Raw genomic sequence first — 26,936 nt, 5'->3', positions numbered from 1 at the left:
CTTTTTAAATTCTGGGTGATTACTTAATTGAAAAGGAAAGTGTTTAAATGAATCAAGTCATGGGAGCAGAGTAGATTTATGTCAACTGAAATGAAAAAATGCATATTGCCTTGGGGGTAAATTGGTCCATTCATATACAAGTTAAAATGTAGAATAGAGTAATAAATTTGGTCGTTTATTAGGGTTTGATTCAGCACTTTAAAATATGTTGATATTAATGCGCTTTATGAATTTATTTTTTCAAATCAGCTTCTTGTTACAGCCCTTATTCTGTTTAGGAAAGAGAATGGTTGCATATCCATTAATTTATTTGAACTTTGCAATGATCTTTGGAGATAGGTAGGTGAGTACTATCATTCCCACTTTATGGGAATATAATATATACTTATTGAGGCCAGGGGCCAAGACTTTTGTCCTTTTTTTTTTTTTCTATCCCCAGTGCCTCCCTAATAAAACTGTAAGTCAAATGTTATAGCAGAACCTCCTAAATGCTTTATTTGAGATATCAATCTTTGCTTAGAAGGCAGCACAGACGTTCTGGCTTTCCCATCACTCCTTTTGGAGTTCAAATCCCGCCTCTGCCGTGTATTGCCCATGTGACTCTTGGAACTTATTTCTTGGAAACTCAGCTTATAACAGTGTTGGTAATACCTACCTCATGGAGTTGTTATAATCATTCAATTTCAAGAAGATATAATGAGGGGGAAACGTAGGGTACTTAGTACAGTACCTGACACCTACCTATTAAGCTCAAAAATTGTAGTTGTCACTATCTCATGAGTATATTTAGAAATGCTAAGATAAGCATACTACTTGACCACTGCTGAAGTTTTTTTTTTTTAAAGCGTGTCTTAATCATCTGATTCGGAATTAACTGGAACAAACCGAGCGTCTGGTGTATTGCCGGGTGAGGCGCAGGATCCGGGGCCTCACGTGGCAGGCAGGCGGAATTCTTAGCGGTCCTGTGAAAAGGCTCTTCTCCAATTTAACGCAATGCACTGGTATTAATAAGCGGCAGGGAACCTAGTGTGCGGCTGCCCGCTGCCTTTCGGACGGAGTCCCATTCACTTTACTATTTTGTAGGACATCATATAGACCTTTTGCCAAGTGGGGGAAAAAATCTGCTCATTTAATTTCCGAGTAAGGGATAATTAGTACCAATTGTGACTTGTAGCTACAGGAACCCAACATCTTTTCCATGGCATATTATTTAGGATATTTGCTAATTCACCGACCGTCTCTGAGACTTCCAGGGTAATTAAACTGTGTTACAGTCAGCTTAGCTTTCACCATCACTGGTGAATGTATCTTTACAATATATTAGTGGCATAGCCATGTATAACTGAAGAATTGTGTGACTGATATTGGTGGATGTGTGTGTGTGGGGGCGGGGCGCTGAGGCTAAGTGACCCACAGCTGTGAGTTGGGCACATTGTGTGGTAGGTGAAGGATTAAGAGAAAAGGGACTAACATTTAATGAGTGCTTACTCTGCACCAGGTTTTAAGGTAGGTGTGTTTGTGTGTCAGCCCATATAATCCTCCCAACTGTCCTGGGAAGCCCCCTATCAAGGTCACCTGTGACCTCCACATTCTGGGGGAACCCCCACTCTCATCACTTATACAACCTATCAGAAGGCTTGAACAAAGCCTCCTTCAAACACTTGCTTTCCATGGCTTTAGGGACACTATACCTGATTTTGCCTCCCACCTCCCTTATCGCTCCTTCTCAGTCTCTTTTGTTTGTTTTTCCTCTTGCCCTTGACCTCTAAATGATGGAAGACCCCAAGGCTCAGTCCTTGGGTCTTTCCCTTTGCCATCAACACACATTTGTTAGATTTAATCCAGTCTTCAGCCTCTGAACAACACCTAGATACTGATGACTTCCAAATTCATGTCTCCAGCTCAAACCCCTCACCAGAACTCCAAACTCATATATCTCCACGTGGATGTCCAACATGCATCTTGCAATTAGCATGCACTCTACCCCTGAACCCACTCCTCCCACCACCTTCCCCATTCCGTAAATGAATTCTTCATTCTTCCACTTACTTAAATCCAAAGCCTTCAAAGTCAGCCTTGGCCCCTCTTCCTCTCACATGTGCTGCACCCAACCTGTCAGCCAAACCTGTGGCTCCACCTTCCACATCTATCTAGAAAACAATCACTTCTCTTCACACTCTGCCCCTCAACTCCACTGCCAGCTTTCCATCCACCATCGTACCTTGCTAGATGTGGCAATGGCTGCCCAAGTGGCTTCCTGTGGCCACTCCTGTCCCCCACAGCCTTTTCGGCCTGGCAGCCAGGGGACCATTTTAAAGTATAGATCATCTTGTTTCACTCCTCTGCTCAACACTGTTTGGTGACTCCCCTCTCACTCGGAGTAAGAGTCAGGTCTTTACATGTTTTACAGTGTCCACGGGGACCTGATCTGGTCCCGCTTCCCTCCGGCCCGATCTCCTGCTCAACCCTGCCCTTACCCCACCCCAGCCATTATGGCTGCCCCATGATTCTCAGACAAGTCAGGGGCCTTTGCACTGGCTGTTCCCTGTTCCCTAGAACGTGGTTTCTCTAGAAATCTACCTGGCTTGTTCCCTTGTGTGCTTCAGGTCTCTGCTCAAATGTCACCTGACTAGAGAAGTCAGGCTCCCCGACCACCCCATAAAGAATAGAAGCCCAATTTCACCCCCCGTTCTCTTTCTCCCACTTTGCCTGTAGTCCCTGTGGTCCCTTTCCCCCCACACCTTATACACACAAGGTGAAGGGCAGAGGGGTAGGTGATACCATCAGTGGGAGGGAATGAGGAACTAGGAACAAAATCCAGTCTACCACAAATGGGCAAGGGGACCGAGGAAAGGGTTACTGAATGACTCCCAAGGCAGCAGGACATCCTGGCCCCCCACACTGAGGTCAGCTAAAGTGTCCCATCGCCCACGTCCCCGAGGGAAGACCGGCTTCTGCTGACCGTCTGTTAGAATTACAGCAGAGTCAGCGCTGAACCCCAGCACCTCCCCTGAACTGCACATGCCATCTCGAGCGGCAGCTCCGTGTGCAGAGAAACCAGATCCTTCCTGGGAGACCAAAATCAATTTTAAACAGACACAGCTGTTCCCTATCGGGGGTGTTGCAAGGAAGAGGGGGAGACACTATAGGAAATGTTTCGTTTCTTTTGTTTTAAGTTGTTGGTATAACCAAAGAAGATTTTTTCAAGTTTGGATTATTAATTTCTGGAAGAATTGGTTGCCAAGTTTGCTATCAAGGAAAGGGAGTGTAAGATCAAAGGAATGCTTCCTAGGGAAAGTGTTCACCTCACGTTGAGTTTGGAAGCTTCTCACAGCAGAATGATCAGACGCAGAGCTAGTTTGGTTTTTGTGATGTGCCCCTCAGATCGATGAATCAAATGCCACAGTTTAATACAGTTCAATGAATGTTTACTGAACATCCTCATGCTCACTTATAAAAACACAAACAAATCATAGTGATAGTTCAGAATTGCCACGCAATGTGAAGGTCATCTGGGCAAGTCAGATGGCCTCCCCAGGTGTCAGTTTCTTCACCTGTAAAGCAAGTGCGTTTGACTAGGCATCAACTCCGAGGTCCCTTCCAGATCTAGAATTCTAAAGTCCACAAACAGGGTGGTGTGCTTTTCTCGCGTGCTGATAATTAAAATGAGAGTCGCGCATAAAGGAAGTTGGTGCTGCTGAAACTGTGAGAACCACAGGACCAGACAGAGACGTCCCAGGCTCTTCCCAGTGGTGCAGCCAAGAATCCCTGGGGCAGAAGACCGATAATTGCATTCAGAGTCATTGCTCCCCTTCTTCCCACCTCCCCAGGAAAAGGTTCATTGTTCCAATGCCATCCGCAGCCCAGGTGTGTATATGAATCCCATCTTTAGCACGCTTTTTTTTTCTTTTTTTTTTTTTGAGACAGAGTCTCACTCTTTTGCCCAGGCTAGAGTGAGTGCCGTAGCGTCAGCCTAGCTCACAGCAACCTCAAACTCCTGGGCTCAAGTGATTCTGCTGCCTCAGCCTCCCGAGTAGCTGGGACTACAGGCATGCGCCACCATGCCCGGCTAATTTTTTCTATATATTTTTAGTTGTCCAATTAATTTCTTTCTATTTTTAGCAGAGACAGGGTCTCGCTCTTGCTCAGGCTGGTTTCGAACTCCTGAGCTCAAACAATCCGCCCACCTCGGCCTCCCAGAGAGCTAGGATTACAGGCGTGAGCCACCGCGCCTGGCCTTTTATCACGCTTTTTGACTCAGCAGTGCCAATGTCGAGTTTGGGTGTAAGGAGGCCCGTACAAAATAGTAAAGAGGGGGGCCACTGGCATCCCGTTGACCTGACCTGAGTCTGAGTCCCAGCCCTGCCATGTAACCTTGGGTGAGTAACCTCACCTTCCTGAGCCTCAGTTTCCTTATCTGTAAAATAGGGATGATAATAGTAGCTTCTTCCTCACGGGTTGTCTTTAAGTACTTAGCACTGTGTCTGATGTAAGAACCCACCAGAGTCATTGCCACTTCTCATCCTTAGAGCATCCCTTCCAAACACATTTTCAGGCAAAACTGGATTTTGGATCTACCAGCTCATTTAGACTCTCTCCTTAGTCAAGAAAACTTTAAAAAAGAAAAGATTTACACTGTCACTGCAATTTAACAAAAAATGTAAAATAGCTTCATTCAGTGTTCTTCATATAAAGGTGTACGTATATTTGTGATAGTACATGTTACTTTGAACTAAAATGACAACAACAAAAAGATCTTGAAAATAGAGCCCAATTCACCATAGATACCCTCTGCGCTGGGAAGGCGGGAATCCACCTGGCCGTGATACATGTGACCGTCTCCTGCTTAGTTTCAAAGGGAACAAACACGCAGGACCCCTAGGGTTTCATTCTCTGAGTCTGTGCCCACAAGCAAGGCTATGTTTGCCTAGGGGAAGGGGACAGATTTTTCCCTAATTTGCACAAAGGTGCCCTGTGAGCCAGATGAGGCCTTGTCCTTCTTTTAGGAGACAATGAAGGTGACACTTTGGTTTGTACCTCCTAACGAATGGCAGGACGAGAACTTGGATCTGTCTGTCTTTTCTTCCCAAAACTACCTAGAAGCGATCAGGTGCCCGGTGTTGAAACACGACTTTCTGCAGGACTCCCCAGGGGCTCCTCACTGGCGAGGAGAAGAATCCAGCTTGCTTCCTCTTTTCCAGACAGTTTCCTCTCTTGAATACAGGACAGCTGTTTCCGAGCCTGGACAGACAGACGCACGCTTGCACTTGTGATCCCAGCGAGTTGAGAGGCTAGGGGTGGAGGGTTCCGGGCTGCGGATGTGGGTGCAGGATGCCAGAAAAGACGTGATAAGGAGCAGGCATGGGCACCTCCTCTTGTTTTCACAGCCCCACTTGCCTCCATTTAAAACCAAATCTCCTACCTGTTTGTTTCCCAAAAGGAAAAATAACGGTAGCTAGATGTCAGAGTACCATCTTGCTACCAAGAGGGCCGAGGATGCTAACCAAAAGCAACACACCCAACATTGCCACGAGCAACAGCAGCCCCCTCCTGAACTGCACACACACCTAACAATGTGGTCTTGGGGTTCCAAATATTGGACTATAAATTGTTTTACATCTTCCCAGCATAAAATAAGGCAGGTAAACAAAAGGGCGGTTGATTAAGACAAATGTGGCAACTTCGCACCTTACTGGCCAGAGACACATTATCCTGTTGGATAAAATATCTCTCTTCTGATTATATACACAGCTGGACAGCTACGGCTGAATACGAGGGCAGATGGTTGTAGGTATAGTCCTTCATGGCATACTGAGTTGAACAGTTTATGCCATTTGGCTAATAAGAATTTTCCCAGGGCACTTTAGCGCTGGAAGAATTTAGTATTGGCTCAAGGGGCAAGATCTAAGACTCCTTCCTACTACCGCTGCTCCCAGTTCCTGAAAAAGGATAGTAGACGTTGCCAGATCCGAGACCCCTTTGTAACGAGTCATCAAGGGATGTTAGGATCTTAGTTCCTCTGTTTGGTTGGTGCCTAATATAGTGTCTCCTCTGTGGCCTTGAGTGAGGGTCACACTGTTCTTTGTGATAGATTTGGGGGAGAAAGTACCTTTCCTAAGGGGGGAGGACTTAGTGTGCAAGGCGCCCTGGGAGTAGACAGAAATGAATTCAGGGAAGCGGAAGCCTGGAAGAGGCTGGGCAAAGGGTGGGGGCCTGAGTCGACATGAGTGGCAGACTTTCCTCCTGAAGGTAAATGTAGTTCAGTAAATAAATGAGAAAGAGCAAAATATGGCACTAAAGGCACCCTGAAAATCCCTGTGCTTGTGAAACCCTGCTCCTCTCCAAATCTAATGCACTTCTGTTTAAAAAATACTCCCCAGACCTCCCCAAGAAAGCATAGAAAACAACTTTCATAGGATGGAGATCACAGGAATAATAACACCGCCAGTGAGAAAAAAATAAATTACCCATTTAGGGTAGGTCTGTTAAGTATTTCAAGCCACTGGGGTACCATTTTATGAACGAGGAGAACTCATTTACCCAATGGGTCCCCAGGGCCTGTAATGACTAATGCGCCGGCCACAAAGGAGCAGCTCCCGTCCCTGCTGCACATCAGACCCAGGCCTCGTGCAGAGAATAAAGGGCACTGGGTTGGAAGGAACACAGAAGGTCTCCTAGTGCATCGGCGTATGCAGGGACGAGACTGCGCTCCGTTCGTGTATCGCGGGGAACGGGAAAGAAGGAAAGGAGGGGCCCCTAGAATGCACACACAGGGAGCTGAATCCGGTTGTGCTACTTTGTAGCTGGGCGAGTGTGAGCAAACCTCCCCAGCCTGAGTTTTTCCTCATAGTTACTTCAGTGCCGGGAGGAATCAGCCTGAGTTAGTAGAAACGAATGTCTGAGCGCAGCGGCAGACCGCAGTGGATGCCCCGGGAGCGAGCTACTGGCACAACTATCACAGTCACCATCAGCACCCTGCGCGTCATCTCCATCATCTGTACCTGCAGCATCGACAGCACCTGTTGGGTTCTTTCTAGGCACCAGGCACTCCACCAAATGCTTTACAGGCATTGTCTCATCTAATTCCCAACAAGTCTGTGAAGTCAGCAGTAATATTATTCCCATTTTCCTGATGCGGAACTTGAAGCTCGGAGACGTTAAGTAACTCATCGGGTTGTCACAGAGCTAGTAAGTGGCGGGGCTTGAATTTGAACTCATGTCTAACTAACTCCAGAGCTTATGCGTTGAAGCTGCCCACTCCCCAGGGGAGGGATGAGACCATGAATTGCCCTGTCTACTTAGCAAGGGCCTTCGCTAAGATTCCGGGAAACTAGAGCTGACCAGGGCATGTGAGAGTGGCTGGAAGAATTGTCCCCATCCTCTTCAGCTTTGCTGGGAGAACCTCTCAGAGATGGCTCCAGGGTGCTGGAAAATAAAACAGCGCCCACTGGATGACATAGCCACAGCATGAAAGGGCGGGAGGTTGCCCAAGATGCCTGGGGGTGAGCCAGTTCTTTGGGGGTGTAGTGATGGTTCTCTGCAGGTAGAAATATTTGTCTCAGGGTTTTGTATTTTGCATGGCTGTTGCTGTTGTTCACTGTCACACACACGGGCTGTGACAGAACCAAGGTCCAGGCCATCACATATATTCTCTTGTGTGACATATCAAAAAACCAAGGAACATTCAAGGAGGGGGGAAGTGGCACTTCTTCCAAGAAATAGGTAAGTCAAGTGTATATGCTTGTGTGTTTGTCTGTGGTTAGGATGTCTATTTAATATTTATCTATTGCATACATAGGAGCTTCTGAATTAGAAGTGATTCTTAAAGGACTGTCTGCGAATGAAAAATCCGCAGAAGGGACTGGGTTGGTTAAATACATACATAGAAGGGATGCGCCTGACCGACTTTCCCAGCTTTAGATGAGAGATTGCTTGGGAAGTCAGGAAGAACTTGTCACTCTTCACACTAATAACTCTGCTCTGTGTCCACGCTGATACATGTTGATGTGTGTGTGTGTATAGATAGAGATGTTTAATCAACACCTGCACACGCATTCCCACCTTGTCGCTGCAGGCTGCCTCCTTAAGCCCCACAATCCTCCCCACTGTTTTTTTCTCCATTCTTTCATTTCATAGCTGTGGTTATGAGGGTGACTAGTAATGGGGGCTGTGTAGCTGCTGGGATCCCGCTGCCTGCAGGGGGACCTTCCTATGGCTCTGTCCCCTTCTTAGCCCTTTCACCACAGCCCCGAGCCCTGGCCACTCCTGTCTGGAGACGCACCACCCTTTTCCCCAGAGCACATGTTCAAACCTACTCAGCCAAAGTCAACCGCGTAAATGGACAAGAGATACATCTCCTAGATTGGCCAGGATTCACAAGTGACAATTAGAATAAACAGAGTGTCCATCTGCAGAGAAGGAGGGTAATTCCCCAAGGGGGAGACACACGACAGACCAGACATCATCCAGCAGCCATTCCTGAGGCTCGGAAGGCCCCGAGCACTGACACATTCCACACTGTGCTCAGTGCTTTCTCCATGAGCATCCGCCCTGGGTGCCTAGAGCGGTGAGTCTCACACTTCACCATGCACCAGACTCTCCCGGGCTGCCTGTTGCAAATGCAGATACCAGGCACCAGCCCGGACATTCTGGCTGGTCGGGAGCGGGGCCTGGGCTTCTGCATTTTAACAAGCATCTTCTGGGGATTCCACATGAGGTGGTCTCCATCCTCAGTTTGAGAAACACTGGAACCAGCCTAAAGCCCAGAGGCACATCTCGCAGAGCCTGGGAGGGGACACTGCTTGTAGGAAGTGGCCTTTTAAGTGAGACTGCAGGAGGCAAGACTGCATCCACCAGTATCTCCCCAGCTCCTGCGGGCAGTCATGTGCCGACCCAAAGAAGCATCAGGGTTTCTTAGGGTACTGACTCCTGGGCCGAGAAGTCCATCACTTACTGGCTTCTCTTTCAGATTTCCCTTTTCCCACCCTGTCCTGTGTATGCATTCCTGGAGGCCATTGGTTTATCACCACACCTTGCAGGGAGGAGCACATGATTGTTGCCTCCAGTTTCTGAGACAGACAGACACTATGTCTGACTGAGTCACAGAGAAAAGTGGGTAGCATGTAGGGGCACCTGAGTCCTAGCCCCCAGCTCACCGCTTCAACAAATACGTATTGAGCACTGGGGCATAAGAAGTGGAAGGATGTGCAGTCAGTTTCATGATCTTGGACTCTCAGTTCTTAATCTGCCAAATGCAGATTCCTGTACCCCCGCCGCACAATGGAGTTGTTGCAAGAATAAAATAAGAGAGCTGTGAAAGTACTTTGCAAAATTAAGATGTGACTATAATACCGGGGGAAGACCGAATATGAGAAGGGTTTTAATGAGAGAAGCAAGAATATTTGTGGCTATGAATTTGTGTGGGATGAGGGACAGGGATTTGTTCAATCAACCACAAACTCTTTGGAGAAGCATCTATTATGCGCCAGGCAGTGGAAGCGAACAGAAGAATGGAACCCAAGCCCTACCTCCCTGAGGCTCCCTGTCTGGCTAGTGGGTGCGTGCAGCAGGGGGGATGGATGGTGCAGTTTTAGCCAGGGCATTTTGTTGCATGAAATAGAAATAACCAAATTCTCTCGAGAAAAGGGCATTTAATCTTGGGAATTCCATGGAATCCAGGACGAAGCAGAATAAGCAGGATTGCTTTGGAAACCTCAGTATCAGGAGTTTAAAGACCTTTGCTCCCATGAGCCCAACTCGTGGTGACTCATCTCTCAAATCCTTCAGTCTATATTTCAAATTAGCAAATAAATTAGCAAACCAAACAATGATCCATGGTGATATATGCTAAGAAATAAGTAAATGTTGAATGTTAAATCTAAGTGACGAAAAGGAATCAGATGCAGAGAGCCAGGGGGTAATATTCCAGGCAGAGGCAAGAGAAAAGGCAAAGGACCCGAGGTCAGAGGGAATTAAGCGGCAGGAGAAGAGTGAGCAAGGGGCCGTGGTACAAGAAGTCAGTGGCCAGATTACGCAAGGCTGTGGACTCACCCTTCACTTATCATCTAGAAAGTGCCACGTGATACACATCAGATGGGCCGTTTTCTAAAGACTCTGGTTTCATTCCTCCCGGCTCCTTTACCAACAGGGCTGCAGGGTCCATTCCGGAATCTGGGTCTCTGTTTCTCCATAGACAAGGAGGGTGCTAGAGGAGATGATCCTGTTGGCATTCTAGGACCCAAAAGCATAATTCAGTTTTGAGCAGGGCACCCACATATACTGGGTACCCTGGGACAGTTTCAATTCATGCCCTTTGTCCCGGCTCAATTATTCATAGCACCCTCTTTCACTCTTAGAAGTGGCCCAGTTTGGACGTTAAGTTATAAGGTCATTCTATTTATGGGAGAAGGGAGGCGTATGCGCCTGCGCTGTCAGCAATGGGTTAGGCTTTTTGCCTTGATTCTTGTTAGGAATTTCCTTCCTCTGAGCTAGATGGAGGTTGGTTTTGCAGACTTTCCAAAATGCCCAGGCAAGCTTTGCCGGGCACCAAACGCGCGTGGTACGGTTTGCTCGTCCTACTCAGGAAGATCAGATACTCGGCAAATACGGGTGGAAGCTGGTGACTGCCTGTGGGCCAATGCCTGAGCGTTGGGTGGGGTTTGGCTGGGCGCGTGTGATTTGCCATCTATGAAGTGGACCTGTTGGTTTGGTTTTTAACATCAGCTTACTGGGTTGTAAGGTGGGGGTTACTTTGGGAACATGCAGAAGGGAGGACCCCCAAACAGAACCCACAGTACTATCAAATTTTCGTAGCTGTGGACCCCAGAGGGAGCAAGCTGGGGATGACAGATGGCTCTGGAATCCTTCCCGCAATGGTTTATATGCGTCTCCCAAGAAATGGGTGGTCAATGCACATCAGCCCCCAGAAAGGCAAGTGGGCTTGCGGTAGGATGTTAGGCAAGTGGGAGTGGGACCCGGATTCTGCGCCTGTTTTGTTACTTGAGATCGCCTCGGGAGGAGCAGCAGCGGTGGCGGAGGTTGAGGGTAAGAAAGGTAGACGCTTTGGGTTTAAATCAGGTGGATCCTCAGAGGGTAACTGATCTCAGACTTTCTATCTAACATCCAGCTCTTTTGTGTGTGGGTGAACATAAGGAAACACAGCTGGGAAAAGCCCCCTTTTTCATGTTAACAAAAAAATCTCAAAATGTGAAATTCTTTAAAATCCTGGGAGGCAACCCAGGAGTTTCTAAAGCAAGTTTCTTGAAACCTCAGAGGGTGATGAGAAGAGAAGGGGCCCAAGGAATAAATATTCGCTTTCTTTTCTCCCTGTTAGATTTTTTGTTTGTTTTGTTTTGTTTTGATTTTAAGATTCTGGTGTGCAGGAATGATCTCACAGAAGAGAAAATGAGTAACACTCGATCAGTTTGTTTACCGCACAAACAAGCTCACATGCATTTGTTTACAAAGCGCTTACTACAGCCGAGGTGGCAAGGATGCAAAACTGAATAACTTAACAGGACCACCCTCCTTCCCCCACCCTGAAGTTCACAGTGAAGTTCGAGAGAGGCATGTAAACAGATATAAATTACTGTTCCTCCTGAGGAGTGCTAGACCACAGGTTTGAGCACACATGCATGCATACACACACACACACACACACACACACACACACACACTCACACACACACACCCTGCTCTTTAAATAGAGCTACTCTTGTTTATATAGAAGGTTTGTTCCCAGAACACCAGAATACCTCGAACCCCATTTTTTTGTATTTGCATATAAAATGCCTTTTTTTTTTTTGAGACAAGGTCTCCCTCTGCCCCCTAGGGTAGAGTGCAGTGGCATCATCATAGCTCACTGCAACCTCAAACTCCCGGGCTCAGCCTCCTAAGTAGCTGGGACTACAGGCGTGTGCCACCACGCCCAGCTAATTTTTCTATTTTCAGTAGAGACAGGGTCCTTGCTTTTGCTCAGCTGGTCTCGAACTCCTGAGCTCAAGCAATCCTCCCACCTCAGCCTCCCAGAGTGCTAGGATTACAGGCATGAGCAACCGCGCCTGGCCTAAAACGACTTTTTTTTTTATTGAGGTTAAATTCATATAACATAAACTTAACCACCTCAGAGTGAACAATTCAATGGCACTCCGTACATCCACAATGTTGTGCAACCACCACCTCTATCTAGTTCTAAGACATTTTCATCACCCCAAATAAAACTCTGTACCTATTTATGTTAAGCAGTTACTCCCCATTCTTCTCTGCCCCCAGCCCCCAGCAAACACCAATGTGCTTTCTGTCTCTGTGGATTTACCTACTCTGGATATTTCATACGAATGGAGTCATGCAACCCGTGACCTTTTGTGTCTGGCTTCTTTCACTTAACATAATGTTTTCAAGTTTCATCCCTGCAGTAGCCCGTGTCAGTGCTTCAGTCCTTTTTGTGGCTGAGTAATATTCAATCGTGTGTACACACCATAATTTGTTTACCCATCATCTGCTGATGGCCGTTGGGCTTCTGTCCACCTTCTGACTGTTGTGAATAGTGCTGCTATGAACATTCGTGTATAGATTTTTGTCTGGGCACCTGTTTTGGACAAACTCTTTAGGACACAGACGTAGGAGTGGATTTGCTAAGTCATACGGTAATTCTACGTTTAGATTTTGAGGAATTGCTAAACTGGTTTCCACAGTGGCTACACCATGACTTCCCCTTTTTGAAGACCCACAGAGTTCTGTAGCTTTGATGCTCCTCCAGGACTTAACTGACAAACTTCAGAAAACTGAATCCTAGTTTACAGATGCACCAAGCAGCTCTCAGTGCCTTGGTTGGTCCAGGTGGTCAGAACTCGTGCTGATGAAGCTGAGGTCAGGGTTTGATCCCCACACTGGCTAGTTAGCCGAGCAGAGCAGACAGAGCAAAGAACCGTGTCTGCTGCCACGTGCTCCACCATTGAATCCTGCCCTTTTGCAAAAGTTTGTGAGTGGTCCCAAGGCAATGGGGCAACAGTGTTTTTATGGTTCCACATAAAAGAGGGGAAAAAATCTATCATTCAAAGTCTACTGAAGGCATAGCAGGACTAGCCTGGAATCAGAAGATTACTTACATCCAGTCCTATTGTCACCTGATTTCTGTGGGACCCTTGGGTAAATTATTTAATCCTGCCCAGAGCCTCAGTTTCCTCATCTCTGAAATGGGAATAATAATCCTTACTCCAAAAAGATAACAAGACACACACAAAAGCACTTCGCCTGCATTTTCTGGCTTGGCTGTTACAGGCTTCTAATAAATGCTGTTGGAGCTGAAGGGCAGGCAACCTCATCGCAGGCAGGAGCACCCCATTGGCTTCTGCAGTGTGCTCTGAGCTGCTCTCCCAAGGTTGACTGAGCTGGAACGGTGGCGTGCTGTTGTCCAGGGGGTTACATTGGCTGTTTTAAATTGTCCTATTTGCATGGAATGAAGCTTGCTATGGTAACAAGGTCTGGTGGCTGGAATCCAGGGCCCCATTTCACTGAGCAAAGCCAGTGCTCTGGGAGAGAAAGAGGAGCTGGAAGGGGCTTATCAACGCTAAGTTACCTCAGTTGTGTGAAGAGGGAACGGATAAACTGAGGCAGGAGAAAGGGAGGAAGCCCCACGGATGCCTTCCATCTTCTCTTCTAATCTCATCTCCCACCCCGCCAAGATTCAGCCCAGCTGAGAAGCTTAGGACCCGGCTAAGGCTGAGTGCCCCTCCACCTGGGGTGCACACACGGGGGCTTCGGCTGTGGGGAGGCCGGGGCGCGAGCGGCCCACGCGGGGAGAGACAGTGCTCCCTCCGGGGGTGGCCAGCGCAGGTCGCGGCGGCCGGTGCGGGTGCAGAGAGAGAGGCTTTAGGGCAGCAGCTCGGCTTCCCGCTGGGCATTTTCTATGCGCAGTTTAAGGAACCGGGAAGCAAGAACTCCACTCCCGAGCTCGCGCCAACCGCCCCCTCCCCAGGAGCTCCACCCCTGCTGCGCTCCGGGGCCCCTCGGCCGAGCACCCCTCTCTCCCGAGCACCCAGCGCCTCCCCAAGCCCAGCGCGGCGCGGGGCACTAGTCCGCCGGGCGGGGGCTGCCCCACCGCTCCAGCGAGGGGACAGAGGGCCGGCCTGGGCCCAGGCGTCCCCCACCCCTCGCCAGGAGCGCCACCTCGGCCCGCTCCGGGCCGCCGGCCGCCGCCCCCGCCCCCCGGGGGGGTGTGTCCCTGAAGTGGGGGGCGCTGGAGGCCGAGGGTGTTCCCCAGCTCCGGGCGCGGGCCCCCTCCCGAGCGGGCGGCGAATGGTAGGCTCCATTTAAAGAGTGCCTGGCGGCGCGCGGTGTCCTTCTGCGAGCGGCTCTCGGCGCCCGCCCGCCGGGGTCTCGGCGATCGCTGCTCCTCCTCCTCCTCCTTCTCCTCCTCTTTCTCCTCCTCCTCCTCCCCCCGCCGCCTCGCCACCGCCGCGGCTCGGGCTGGAGGCGCCGCTGTCATTCCTGCGCCCGAGGAGCCGGCGCTGCCGGTGCCTGGGGGTCGGGGCGCGGGCGAGCCGGGCCGCGGGGGACCCAACAGGTAGAGCCGGGGGTGCCCGGCCGCGCGCCCCCCGCGCATCATGCAGCTCTTTGTCACCTCTCTCGCCCCCAGGCCAAAATCCTGAGCATGATGGAAGACAATAAGCAGCTCGCGCTCCGCATCGATGGGGCGGTCCAGTCGGCCAGCCAGGAGGTGACCAACCTGCGAGCCGAACTCACGGCCACCAACCGGAGGCTGGCGGAACTGAGCGGCAGCGGCGGCCCCGGCCCGGGCCCGGGAGCCGCGGCCAGCGCCTCGGCGGCGGCGGACTCGGCGGCGGCGAACATGGAGAACCACCAGCTCGGCGCTCAAGGTAGGGATCGCCCCGCGCCCAGGGCGGAGGGGAGGCGCCGGCACGCCCGGCCCCCACGTCCGGGAGGAATCGCTCCGCATCGTGGCTCGTAACCCTTTCCGCCCGCGGTGGCCACCGCCGCTCCCCGGCTGGGAGTTGCAGGCTGCTGTCATTAAGGAAAACCCGGGCGCAGTGTGCACGGGGTCACACGGTCACACCGGCCCTGGCCAGCCGGAGCCAGGCGCGGCCGGCGGGTCCCTTCCGGCAGCAGAATGCCCTTTCGATGCTACGCAGCCCCCGGCTCCGTGGCAAACTTTTCATGCCCGGGCCTTTGCCCCCACCCCGGCAGGGCTGAATGCCACAGTTCCCCCCAGCTCCGAAGGCTCCTTCTTTCAGAACGACTCTTTCCCAGAGAGAGCTCTGGGACAGTGGCCCGGGTAGAGGATGGAACTGGTGCGCTTTCTCTCCAAATCCCTGGGCTCGGTTGCATCTGGACTGTATTTTCTCCCCATTTGAGATCGTGCAGGCAGTGGAATACAGGAATGCAACAGTATCTGCTCTGCTCAGCAGGGAGTTTAAATTTCCAGCAAATATAAACACCGAGAACACTTTCCAGGGGGACACTGTGGACTTCAAAAGTGGAGCGGTGGGCTCCTGGCAAGAAGGCTGAGGTGGTGGGTCTCAGGGAGCCCCTGTCTGAAGGGACGCTTTGCAATTTAGAGGAGGAAGGAGAAAAAGACAGTTGGTCTGTGCTGACATTGACAGCAATTTAGCTCTGAACCCCTCTGCGAGCACTAAAGGTGGCCGAGGTATCCCCAAAATGCACTGTTTTGGTTTGTGTGAATTAGAAAGTAAAAGGGCAAGCAGGCTTTTCGGTTTTTTTTTTTCCTTTTTGCCTAATTGCCCTTTAAGAAACACTGGTTATTAAAATCATTTGAATTGTGAACTAAACTGCTGAAATCCAGAACAGGATAGAAAAAAAATCTCCAGTCTATGAGGACCACTTGTGTAAATATGTCACTTGATGAATACGAGGTACCAATTGCTCAGTGGCTCAAAATGATTTTCTGTTTTTTTGTCATTTCAAGAGCTTCTCATAAGTGTTGAGAGTCTGTTTTCACACGAATGCCTTCTCTCCAGCGGTCCCCGCGTCTGCCCTGCCTTCCTTGGCAAGGTGTGCTTTCTTGATGTGCGATGTGAAGCCTGAACATTAGCAGTTGTGTGTTGAATTCCAAGTCAGAGCATAACTTGGTACTTGAGGGGCCCGTCAGAGGGCTTAGGAATCGGGGGAGTACTTTGGTAAGGAGGTAGCCATGACGTAATGGTGGGAAGGTGTTGTGGTCCTGGTGCAGGCTGCACAGTACTCAAGCTTGACATCCGGTTATTCTTGTCATTTATCCCTTGCTGTGTCACTGTGTGTGAAAAAACATTCCCCACTGGAACATGGGGTGGGGGAGAAAAAAGGGAAAGGCAGGTTGCAAGGTAATGCTTTACTTTTTACAGGCAGGAACTCTTCTAACATTAAAGAAATAGCTAAGAACTGTTATTTTGCTAAGACTCAAAAGCCATAGTAAGGGACACTGAACAACGCCCATTTATTTCCTACTGTCTGCTCCTTTGTCAGCCAAAGAAAAGTTAAGTGGCTTTTTATCTGAGTCCTAGGTCTAGCGGCAGACCGGGCATGCTAAGGAAGTCAGTGCAGTGATGACACACACACTCAACTTGGAAATGGAGATACTAGTTGATGGTTAAATTGTTGTAGTGGAGCAGCGGGGGGCTGTTTTCTTTTTCTTTTTTCCGACAAAAATGCACAGGGCTTTGGAAATGGACATGGCTTTTGGATCTCTTGATATCCTTAAAAACACACACAACCTGCAGCTCCCTCATGCTCGTAGGAGCGTGCCTGTCCATCTCAGCGGCTGTCTGTGGGTGGTAGGATAAAGGATGCTCTTGATTTTTCCTCTTTGTACCATTAGTATTTCTCAAAACCTCTACTAGGGGCACTTCATGATTTTATAATCAGAAAATAAAATGTTAAAGGCTTGAACTTTACTTGTTTATTGGCCACATATCCGTCAAAATTGATGAGAATTTAAACTGATGTGATGGTTGAAAGAAAACAAGCCCCCCATATAAAGCCAGTGGGGCATTGTTGACTTCTCTATGGCAACAGTACCTCTATCCTGGACTTTTAATGTACCTTTAATAACGTACTTTTTACATCATTTAGTGTCTGTGAGTTTTTGTTTGTTTGTTTGTTTGTTTCCCCCTTTCTTGTGACTGTGGCAGCATTTTCCTTCTGCAGAGGTCTGGTAGTTTCTTTTGCTATTGCTTTCATTTTCCAAGAGGGAAACACGGAGTTCTCACAAGTTAATTTTAAAGTGTGGTTGATTGGTTTCCTCATGCTTCTTCATAACACACCTCCAGGGAAGCTCGCAGAGGCTTCTCCTCGGAGTTTCTGACCGTTCTTCCGAACTAGTCCTGTGTTTTCATTCTGTCTGTGTTGGTGCGATTCAATGGGCCCAGACCCTAAGAGTATTTAGTGCAATTGAGTTATCGCTCCGCAGATCAAGCTTTTAAATGAAATGAGTATCTTACAAAATGTAACCTGCAGAAGTCATCTTTTAACTAAAGGGCATTATGCACATATTAAATGCATGCTAATATACCTTTAATAATATTGGCACAAATGGTTGTGGGAAAGTGTCGCCTTTTGCTCCCTCTGCCTAGAGATTGTTAGCTCCACTTTCAAATATTTTTGTTTTAATTTTTTTTTTTTATTTTAAGTAAGCAAGCTCATCCATCCATCATTGGATCTTTCGCTGCAGGGATGGCAACTGGCAGTAGGTAGGTTGGTAACACCTTTTGATGAAGAAAACTTGAGTTTTCCAAGAGGGTTAATGCAGTGTGTCATCTAAACAAAATATTAACTTGGTTAGTACCCTCTGCGAGCTGGCATGGTTGCTATGTAACAGAATCTAGAAAGTGAACTGAAAATCTGGGCTTTCGGCACTTCGCAGGATCTTCTTTCAGAATCTGTGTTGAAGGAACACTTGGCAGCAAGCCCATCTTGTCTCTCCCTGCTGCAAGTGAGTTGGATAATCCCTAATGAGGATGCTGGCATACAGTGCAGAGGGCATCCGTGCAGAGCGGCACATTTCACAGCTCCGGAGGGTGCCTCTTGGGTTGCTGGGGTCACAACAGCCTTTGACAGGTGGACAGGAGGAGGCTTGGAAAGAACAGGGCCAAGGATTTGTTCCAATTCGTCTTGTTGTTGGTAGCCAGAGAAGGGATTTGTTTAAAGTAACATTTCTAAGCTGTTTTCCTCAGCGTAACATCTCTGGGAAAATGTGTTTTAAATGCTCGCTGTTCTTTGAGGAGAAAATATAGCAGTTTGTTTCTCTGAAAATGTTTTATCTGATGAATGACTAATATTAGATTCAATTGCTTGCTTTGCTATGCATTAGAAAACAATTAAGCATCATCGTATCCAATTCCAATAGGTATTAACTGTACATAACATAAAATACTTATGCCCAGTGGGATATGTGCCTATTGCCTTTAGTTTGTTGTTTTTTTAAAGGAAATAATTGTATTTCTACCCCTATGCATGTGAAAGTGTTGATAGCATCTTCCTTTGGTGTTGAGGGCTTCCTGCCCACTGCATTGATTAAAATGGGGTGGGGGAAAGGGTCATCTTCCTACACCTTTGTAAATTTCCAAAAATACATGCAAATTGTACTTTTCTCCCCAGGCGTTAAAATAGGCTGTTACTTAAGGTCTGACAGCTGTTATCTACGATTCAACAACAGTGGAAACTCTTTGGTGAAGTATAAATTACCTTTGGAGTGAATTGAATGTGTGAGTAGTCTGGGAGACGCTAGACACTGTTGCTTTGCGAAATAAGTTCTGTCTTTTGGCATCCCCTTCCCAATTCATTCTGCCTCTGCTCTTGTTTTCCTAAGTAGACTTTTATCTTTTTTGAGAAAGAGAATTTTCAAATGGCAAAGAGGGTGGAACAAAATGTAGTGTCATCCCTGGAGTCCTCTGTTAGTTTGCTGCTAAGTTACAGAACTCATCAAGTATCCTATGCCTTGGTTTTCCAGCCATATCAGTGGGCTGAAACAGTGTGTCTTTTCCTGATCTGGTAGGCTGTCATGAGATGGGGCTTCAAGTATCTTCCTGAAAATTATCATGCATGGTCACCAAGAGATTACTTACAGATCAGTACAGTGTGGTTGAAATTACTTATTGATTGGCAATTATTTACTATCTTTCCATTGCCTTTGGAAAATGCCTTCAAAGGACCCCTTAAGTTTCTGGTTTAGGTAATTTCATGCTTCCAGTGTTTGTTGCATGATTTTCTGTGGCTTCCCAAAACTTCTTTGATGTACCCTGGAAGTCTTAGAGGATCTGATTTTTATAATAGGAACCTTGTCATGTATCTTCCCAGGTAAGGCAAAGTAGGTAGGCTCTCCCCATTCCGTTACCCCTTATTCCCCAAGACTGTTGGCACTTTTTAGGAATCCTGTAGGGTTATAATTTGTGACTTCCTGGCTGCCAGTGAGTTTGTAGCAGATGGGCTTGGCAGGTGGCAAGAGCTCATTGGAACTCTGCCTGCTCACCGTGCAAGCTGTATGGGGCCCAGGTCAAGCTTGGCGTTTTGACCACATTCATTGCATATTTCACTTCTATATGTATGTACCCATATACTCATTCCTGGGTTTTATAACTAAGGAGAGTGAAATCCACATGAATTCCTGTTCTTTCCAGAGCTTTCCCAGGACTGGTATGCATGAACATTCCTCCTTGGCTTCTCACCCCCTGCCATACATCAGGCAAGAATGGAATTCATTCTGCCTGCTGAGCCCAGGGAATGGGTTTTTAAATGATCTTCCAAATGGAAATTGGTTCTTACTGTTTGGGTTGGATATTAGGGAGAGTAACACATGAGATAACAGAGGTGTCACCACCAGCAGCCATCACAGTGTCTTGGTGCTCTGAAATGCAGGAAAGTGAGTTCAGGCAGAATCATTTAGGGAAAGACAACTTTCCTGAACCCAACAGAGTGGCCGTCCACTGGGGCAGATCGTACCTGACAATTCCGTGCAGCTAAGAGTCCTGCTGGCCCCTGCTGCCATCTCCCAGCCCCCTGCCAGGCCCATCTCCACTGTGGAGGAGCTGGAAGAAGACCAGGGAAAGGAATGCGTTCTTCCACCCCATGTAGTTGGATGAGACCAGAACATTCTTGCTTGTTTGATGCAACCTCAGATCTAAGTCCGGGAGGCCAGGTTGTGCTCTGTGGGCATGCCTGCTTCCCCCTTGGAATCCTGAGCTGCTAGAAACATGAAAGAAACTGAGCATAGTTTTAATGAGTTTGGCAAGAGCAACTGTTTAAGCAGGTGGCTTCTGTGTGGTGGGAAATCATTGGTTCTAAATTTATTCTGGTGTCTTTGTTGACTGGGCCGTGCAAGACCTTTGGGTCAGGCTTCTCAAAGTCCCCTACCCCCTTCACCCTCTGATGAATGAGATCTTAGCACGAGTGCTCGGATGGAGCTTTCAATAGGCAGTTCTGCAAGCAAAGAACCCCAAAGCCTCTGCTCCCTGCTGCAGTGTGCAGTCAGGCTGGAGGAGGGAGAGAAGTCAGGGAGCCCAGGTCTCCCCCTCTCTCTCCTCTGCCACCAGAGCAAGAGCTGCAGCACCTTTGTGAGGATGCAGAGGCCTTCCATTCCCAGCGTTGTCTCAGCTCTGCAGATTGAACTAATAAGAATCCATAAGAGCAGAGCACCCCTTTAAAGGAGGTGGGCCCAGAGCTAATAGTCTCCACCCACCTTTGGGCACTGCATTATGGTTCTCAGAGCTTACTTCTGGGGTACACCACAAGATGCTGGCTATTCTCGGACCATCTTGAAACATGTAGTTTCTTTTTTTTTGGTCAAGGTGAATAGTTTAATGCAGCAGTAACAAGAATTAGTTTCAATGCTTTTGTCAAACTTTTTAATAAATAATAGTAAGTACCTAAAACATACTAAGTACTGTGGTAAATGCCTAACATACATTATTGAATCCTGAACCCAACTATTATGTCCTTTTTTCAGAAGAGGAAACTAATTCTCAGAGAGGCTGAGTCACTTGTCTGCAGTGACATAGTAAGAATGGTAATAGCAAACTTTGGCATAGTGTTTACTCAGAGCCGGGTAGTGTTCTAAGTGCTTTTCTGTATTAATATGTTTCATCAATGCATTTACCCCTCATCATTACTTGTTAGGCAGGTCCCATTCTTGTGCCCATTTTACATATGAGAAAACAGAGGCACAGAGATGATACATTACTTGCCAAAAGGGACACAGCCATGAAGTGACCAAGCTCTAGCTCCAGAGTCCATGCTTTTACTCATTTCACTTCAGTGCCCAGAGTCACTCAGCTGCCACATGACTGAGCCAGGAATTCAGACCCAGCAGGCCCCTCTGCTATTTACACCTGTGTGTGCTTCACTGTCTTGTCTCCTAAGTTGGAAACACGTTTCGCTCTGTTCCGTGGGAAAGTTGAGGGAGCTATAGGCTTGTCTCTAGTCCTGATTAATGTTTTCCTGGACTGGTGGTAGTTTCTGGGTCTTTATGGTAAAATCTGAGGATTGAGAGTTGGGGGAGCAGCCATCCCTCTCACTTAGGCACGGGCTCAACTGACATGGAGGGAAAAGAATCCTGCTTGCAAGATTGGCAGCCCATGGGCCACTTGTTACCAATGAAAAGGACCATTTTGATTGTAGACTTTGGCTTCTGATTTCTTGGATTTCATGTGCTTCTTCTGTCTTGGGGAGGATGGTTTCAGGCAAAGCTAGAATCTCGCAGCCTGGTCTTCTCCATCCAGCCCGTGTCCTCCTCTTTTCCTGGATTCTCTCTCTCTGTGGCCTCAGTAGCTCCAGTGGCCCAAGACCATGCCCAACAAAGGACATGCTAACCTCATACAGAAACCTTATGAGGAGAGTTTCTCAGCCTCACTGCTGTTGACATTTGGGGCAGGATAAATCTTTGTCCTGTGCGTTGTAGAATGTTTAGCAGCATTCCTGGCCTCTACCTACTAGATAACAGTAAAACCCTCCACACCCGAGTTGTGACAACCAAAAATGTCTCCAGCAGTTGCCAAATGTCCCTTGGAGGCCAAAATTGTCCCTAGTTTTGAATTTCATTTTTATGCCATGGCATTAAGGGAAACCTCAGTTGTGAGTTCTTCTTTCTAGAATGATAGCTCCGTGAGGTCAGGCAGGTTTGTCTATTTCTGCCTGCATCACCAGCACCTAGAAAGGGGCCTGGCACGTAATAAAAGCTCAGTAAATACTTGTAGGATCAATGGATGGCTGGATACTAAATTACGGGGTGTGTGAAATTTGGTCTACTTATCACGTTACACACAAGGATCATTGATTTAATGATAGATGAGTTTAATTGAGTGCTTACATACCATATATCAAGCACTGTTCCAAATCCTTTATCTTTAATACCTCAATTAATCCTTTAAGACACCTTATGAGGTAAGTACTATGTTGGTCATTTTACACATGAGAAAATTGAGGAACAGCAAGTTTACATGACTTGGCTACTCAGGGCCACCAAGCTAGTAAGTGGCAGAGCCAGGATACGAACACAGGCAAACGTGACTCCAGAGACTGCCTGCCGTCTCCACCGGCGTGCTATAGAGCTTGGCATCGCTTTTCCCATTGTTGCCCAAGAAACCATTATTGTTCCAATGTTGCTGTTGTGGCCATTATAATTAGGATCTGCATGTCAGACACTGGGTCACTCGTCATCGATCCTCAGAGCTCTGCTGTATAAAATATGCTCTGTCACTGCTGCAGGCTCTATAGCCAGGAGGGACTCGTGTCTGGCCAGAGGAAAGAGGGCAACTTAGTGCTGAGCCATGTTCACAGGTGAGAACGAGATTCTCCCTCTCGCTGCCTCCTTGCTGGGCTTCAGCTAAAGAGAGTCGCAGAGAGACCTTCTTTCCTTTCCAGGAAAGGGAACAGTGGACCCCAGAGCTTAGTGGAGGGTTGACTCATTAGAAAAAGAGATGTTCCAGGATCAGAACTGGGAAGCCGGAGAGACTTTTGTGATCATCCAAGAGCCAGCATCGTATGAGGCATTTTCTCAACTTACCTTCGTGTCGCAGAGAGTTAGGTACTGTTAAAACCTCCATTCTGCAGATGATGAAATTGAGGCTTGGAAAGGTTAAGCAGCTTTTCCAAGCTCCAGAAAGTGGTCAGCTGGTGGACAGAAGAACAGGGGATTAGAACACAGGTTCAGCTGACCCTGGAGCCCACCCACTTCACTACGACAAGAATATCCAGATGTCACAGCCACGCAGCCCAAAGACATGCCCATAGGATGGTTTTGCCTTTTTGCTTAAAACGCCTTCTCTTCCTCTTCTTTTCTTCTTTTCTTCTTCCTTTCTGCTCTCTGTCTCCATCTCTCTGGGGAGATTGGGCACATAGGTACAGGGACCACAGATTTAATAAGATATGGACTGAGTTATCTGGGAGCTCGCAGCCCAGTAGGTGTGACTGACATGGAAACATAATTACATTTTCTAATAAAGGTCTAGACGGGTGTAATGGGAAAATAGACAATGAAGGGACAAATACAGGAATCTGCACAGATGTGCACGACAGTGATGATATGTAATAAAAGCATGCTGGCAAATACATTAATTTCACCACTGAAGGTTAAAACTGGCCATGGTAGCTTATTAAAAAGTACAACTTTTTGGATATTTTGGGATTGGAACACTGCAGGGAACAGCTGCCAGCTGGGACCTTCTCCCCCAGAGACAGAGCATGTCTTAAGGAGAAGGAAGGCATGGATACTACAGGGTCTAGATCTTGAATAATAACTTTTCTCCCTCTGTCTTGAAAAAGAATAAGAAAGGATGTGAATTTCAGGGCAGACATACCTGCATCTTTTAAAATAAGATGATACATATCTTGTATTATCTTCCTAGCCAAGTCCAGGCCTTCTTGTCAGCTGCAACAAATGAGTTCATCCATTTTCTTTGATTAAGTTGAACTTTTTTAAAACATTGAACACGGTATATTTGCTTTAATTCAGTAAGTGCAACTTGGAACACAGTGGGACTTATGCCATCTTTTTTTTCTCCCCCATTCTTGTCATTTGAAATTGGCAAGAATGTGCTGCTCACCATTTCTTGCTGGTAGCAAAGTTTGAGATTAAGAAATTTGATACTGACCCTGGAGAGTGCAGCTGTGCACCCACAGACCATGATGAATGAAGCCTGGGAAGAAATGACCTGGCATCATATGTTGTATTGATTATCTTAATTAACATGTTCATCAAGTGGATTGCTTCTCCCGTTCCTACAAGGTTTACTATGTGAAGCAAGAATGAACACGACTGTTCAACACATCTTTAGAGTTAGGAGTTAACAGAAAGGCAAGGCCTGACTGCCATTTCGTGAGGACTGTTGGCCAGCCTGTTGGCGGGAAGACATGCTCAGACGTCCTGTTGGAAACTTGTCATGGTACCAGGCAGCCTTGCGTTAGGAGGGAGGCATGTATAAGTCTTATGGAAGTCCTATGGAGAAGGCTCATGATTCTGTGGTCAGCTTCCGCAGTGTGGGTCATTCTCATTAGCAACTACAACAACAACAACAACAAAAAGCTGGGCTGGTCAACACATGGATTGGTGCTACCATGGGTCAACTCAAAACCACCCCCAACCCTTTCAGTGTTGTCATGTCACCTCCATGGCATAGGCTTGCTGTAGCACCCTCAGGTCGCAAGGCTGGTGGCTGGCAGCCTTGGTGCAGGATTCTGCTGCATTTATCCACTCTTCTGTCCTTTACCCTCAGGAGGGCTCCAGGGAAGTGCTCTAGTCTCTCCTCCAAGCCAGCTCTTTGCACTGTGCAAAGACTTCAAGGGCATGAGCCCCATGGGCCCTGTCAACCACCCATGTAATTGAATTGAGGTGGACATAGCCATCTGTTTCTCAACTAAGAAAACTGAAGCCCGGCTGTTTAAGCTGATTTATCTAAGATTGTTGAGCTGGTTATTGAACCAAATTCTCCCCCTTCCTTCCACTGTAAGATCAGGCTCAGCCGCACAGGAGGAAGAGGACTGCCCCATAGCTCATGGCTGGGTGAGATCCAACCTTGCCTTGACAACTCTCTCTTGCGCATGGGCCACTGTGTTTTGTAAGGCCCAGGTGGAGACCCCATCGCCTCAAGACCATGCCCTCATAAGCCAAGCCTCCGTGTCCAGTGAGAGGCCCACAGTGAAGGTGGAGTCCGTGCTTACAGATTGAATCTCATTTTTCACACTAGATTCTTTCACCATATCAGAGGGATATGCAACCATTAACTTCTCTTTCCATGACCTTCCTAATGCCTGAGCTTAGAATTTCTCCTCTTCTAGATTCCATATTAGGCAGTTGGGGATCTGTAAACAAGGTCAGGGCTGCACTGAGAACTTCCTGTTTATGTCAGTGACCCTAGATCTGGGGCTGACTCCCCTGTAGAGAATTTTTGCACTGCATACCACCATAATTTAGGATTTTCGAATATGGGAAGCACATCTGTGTGGAGACCTGTGGATATGTGTATTCTCTGAGTGTTGGGGGCAGGATTTGGCTATCACAATAAATCTGCCTAATTTTTCTCTCTTTTCACTATCCCTTCAGGGAGATCCCATTAGACCTTTAGAGGCTCTTTTATTAGGGTCTTTGGGTTAAATATGCAACCAAAACATGTTGGTTTGAATTCTCCGTCTCACCGGTTGATTGTTTAGATGCATGTTCTCACTTCTGCTGTGGCTGTGACTGCCTGGACAGCAGGTGGACCTCCCGTGACTCCAGATTTGTGCCCAGATCTTGGACTCAGGTCAATGGAATTTCACCCACAGATCAAAGGCCAAGAGTGTGGCAGGAAACTCAGGGAGATGAGAATGGGACATTTTGGTGTGCAACTTAGAGGAATGGAAGGGGGGTAGCAACCCAGTGGTCTCTGCAGTGTAGCAGGTGACCAGCCATGATCAACTAGCTCCAAAGCATCTAACACAGTGGCTAGGAGTCTGATCTCTGTTTTAGTTCCAGTGCAAAAAGGGAACATTCGCTTCTGGGCTTTTTCAACCTCTGACGGCAAAATAGAAATAATAGACATTGGAACTTTGTTTGGAGATCTATTTATAATGGGTTTTAGAAAAATAGAAAGTATTTTTTTTAAGGATCAAAATGTTTCAATGCTTTTGAGTTTTAGATTTGTATTAACATCAAATGTTTAAGGTGTTCCCACTGCTAATGAATATTATAGTTACATGTGTAGATGAAAGTGCTTCTTGTTTCGGTTTGGAGTTCACTCCAGTGCTTCCTCTTTGTGGCTTAAATGATGGAGCTAATGTGGGAGTTGGCAAACTTTTTAAATAAAGGGCCAAATAATAAATATTTTAGGCTTTGGGGCTATAGGGTATCTGTTGCAACTCCTCAGATCTGCAGTTGTAATGCAAAAGCAGCCATAGACAATAGGTAAATGAATGGGAATGGTTGTGTTCCAATAAAACTTTATTGACCAAAACAGGTGGCCCTGGGGCTATCATTTGCCGACCCCTGAACTTGTGGTTTTCTTTCATTTTCCTTCTGACCCAGTTTGGCATACAGGAGGAGCTTAATAAAGGGTGATTGAATGAGTATGCTAGTGAATTAAATGTGAGCAATGAAACTACTGAACAAACGAGGGGTTAATTACTGGGGGTGTAGTGGCTAAAGAACAAGAGAAAGAGACATTTGTTGGCAGCTCAGTGGTTTGAGGTGAGTCACTTGTGTTCAGCCTTCATCACTGACTTCCAGGGAACTGAGACAGGACAAAGAGTCATTAGTCCTGGTGAGATACAGGGAGAGACGCTTCGCATCTGCTCCTCAGTTTCGAGGCGGTCACTTCTATCTTCAAGGTAATGTACCAGATATATGTGGGTTTCAGGGAGTGAGAGAGACCTGATTCAGATGCTGGTGATACACCTTAGGCGTTGTGGGAACTTCCAGGTCTCAGTTTCCTCGTCTGTACCACAAGGCTAATGACACG

The 26,936-nt window shown here is 47.5% G+C and overlaps 1 protein-coding gene across 1 annotated transcript in view; it reads left to right on the top strand.

The window, feature by feature from the left end:
• Positions 1–14,650: 14,650 nt before the first annotated feature.
• KAZN (kazrin, periplakin interacting protein) overlaps positions 14,651–26,936 on the top strand; it is a 432,584-nt gene continuing 420,298 nt past the window's right edge. The window contains exon 1 of the mRNA XM_012662661.1: positions 14,651–14,876. Coding sequence (XP_012518115.1) covers positions 14,651–14,876 — 226 coding nt within the window. The remainder of the gene's footprint in view (positions 14,877–26,936) is intronic.

The sequence above is a fragment of the Propithecus coquereli genome, unplaced genomic scaffold (genome assembly GCF_000956105.1).
Source record: "Propithecus coquereli isolate 6110/MARCELLA unplaced genomic scaffold, Pcoq_1.0 Scaffold77, whole genome shotgun sequence".
NCBI classification, from domain to species: Eukaryota; Metazoa; Chordata; class Mammalia; order Primates; family Indriidae; genus Propithecus; species Propithecus coquereli.
The sequence above is the reverse complement of the archived record's forward strand: the minus strand, read 5'-3'. Positions and strand labels throughout refer to the sequence as shown.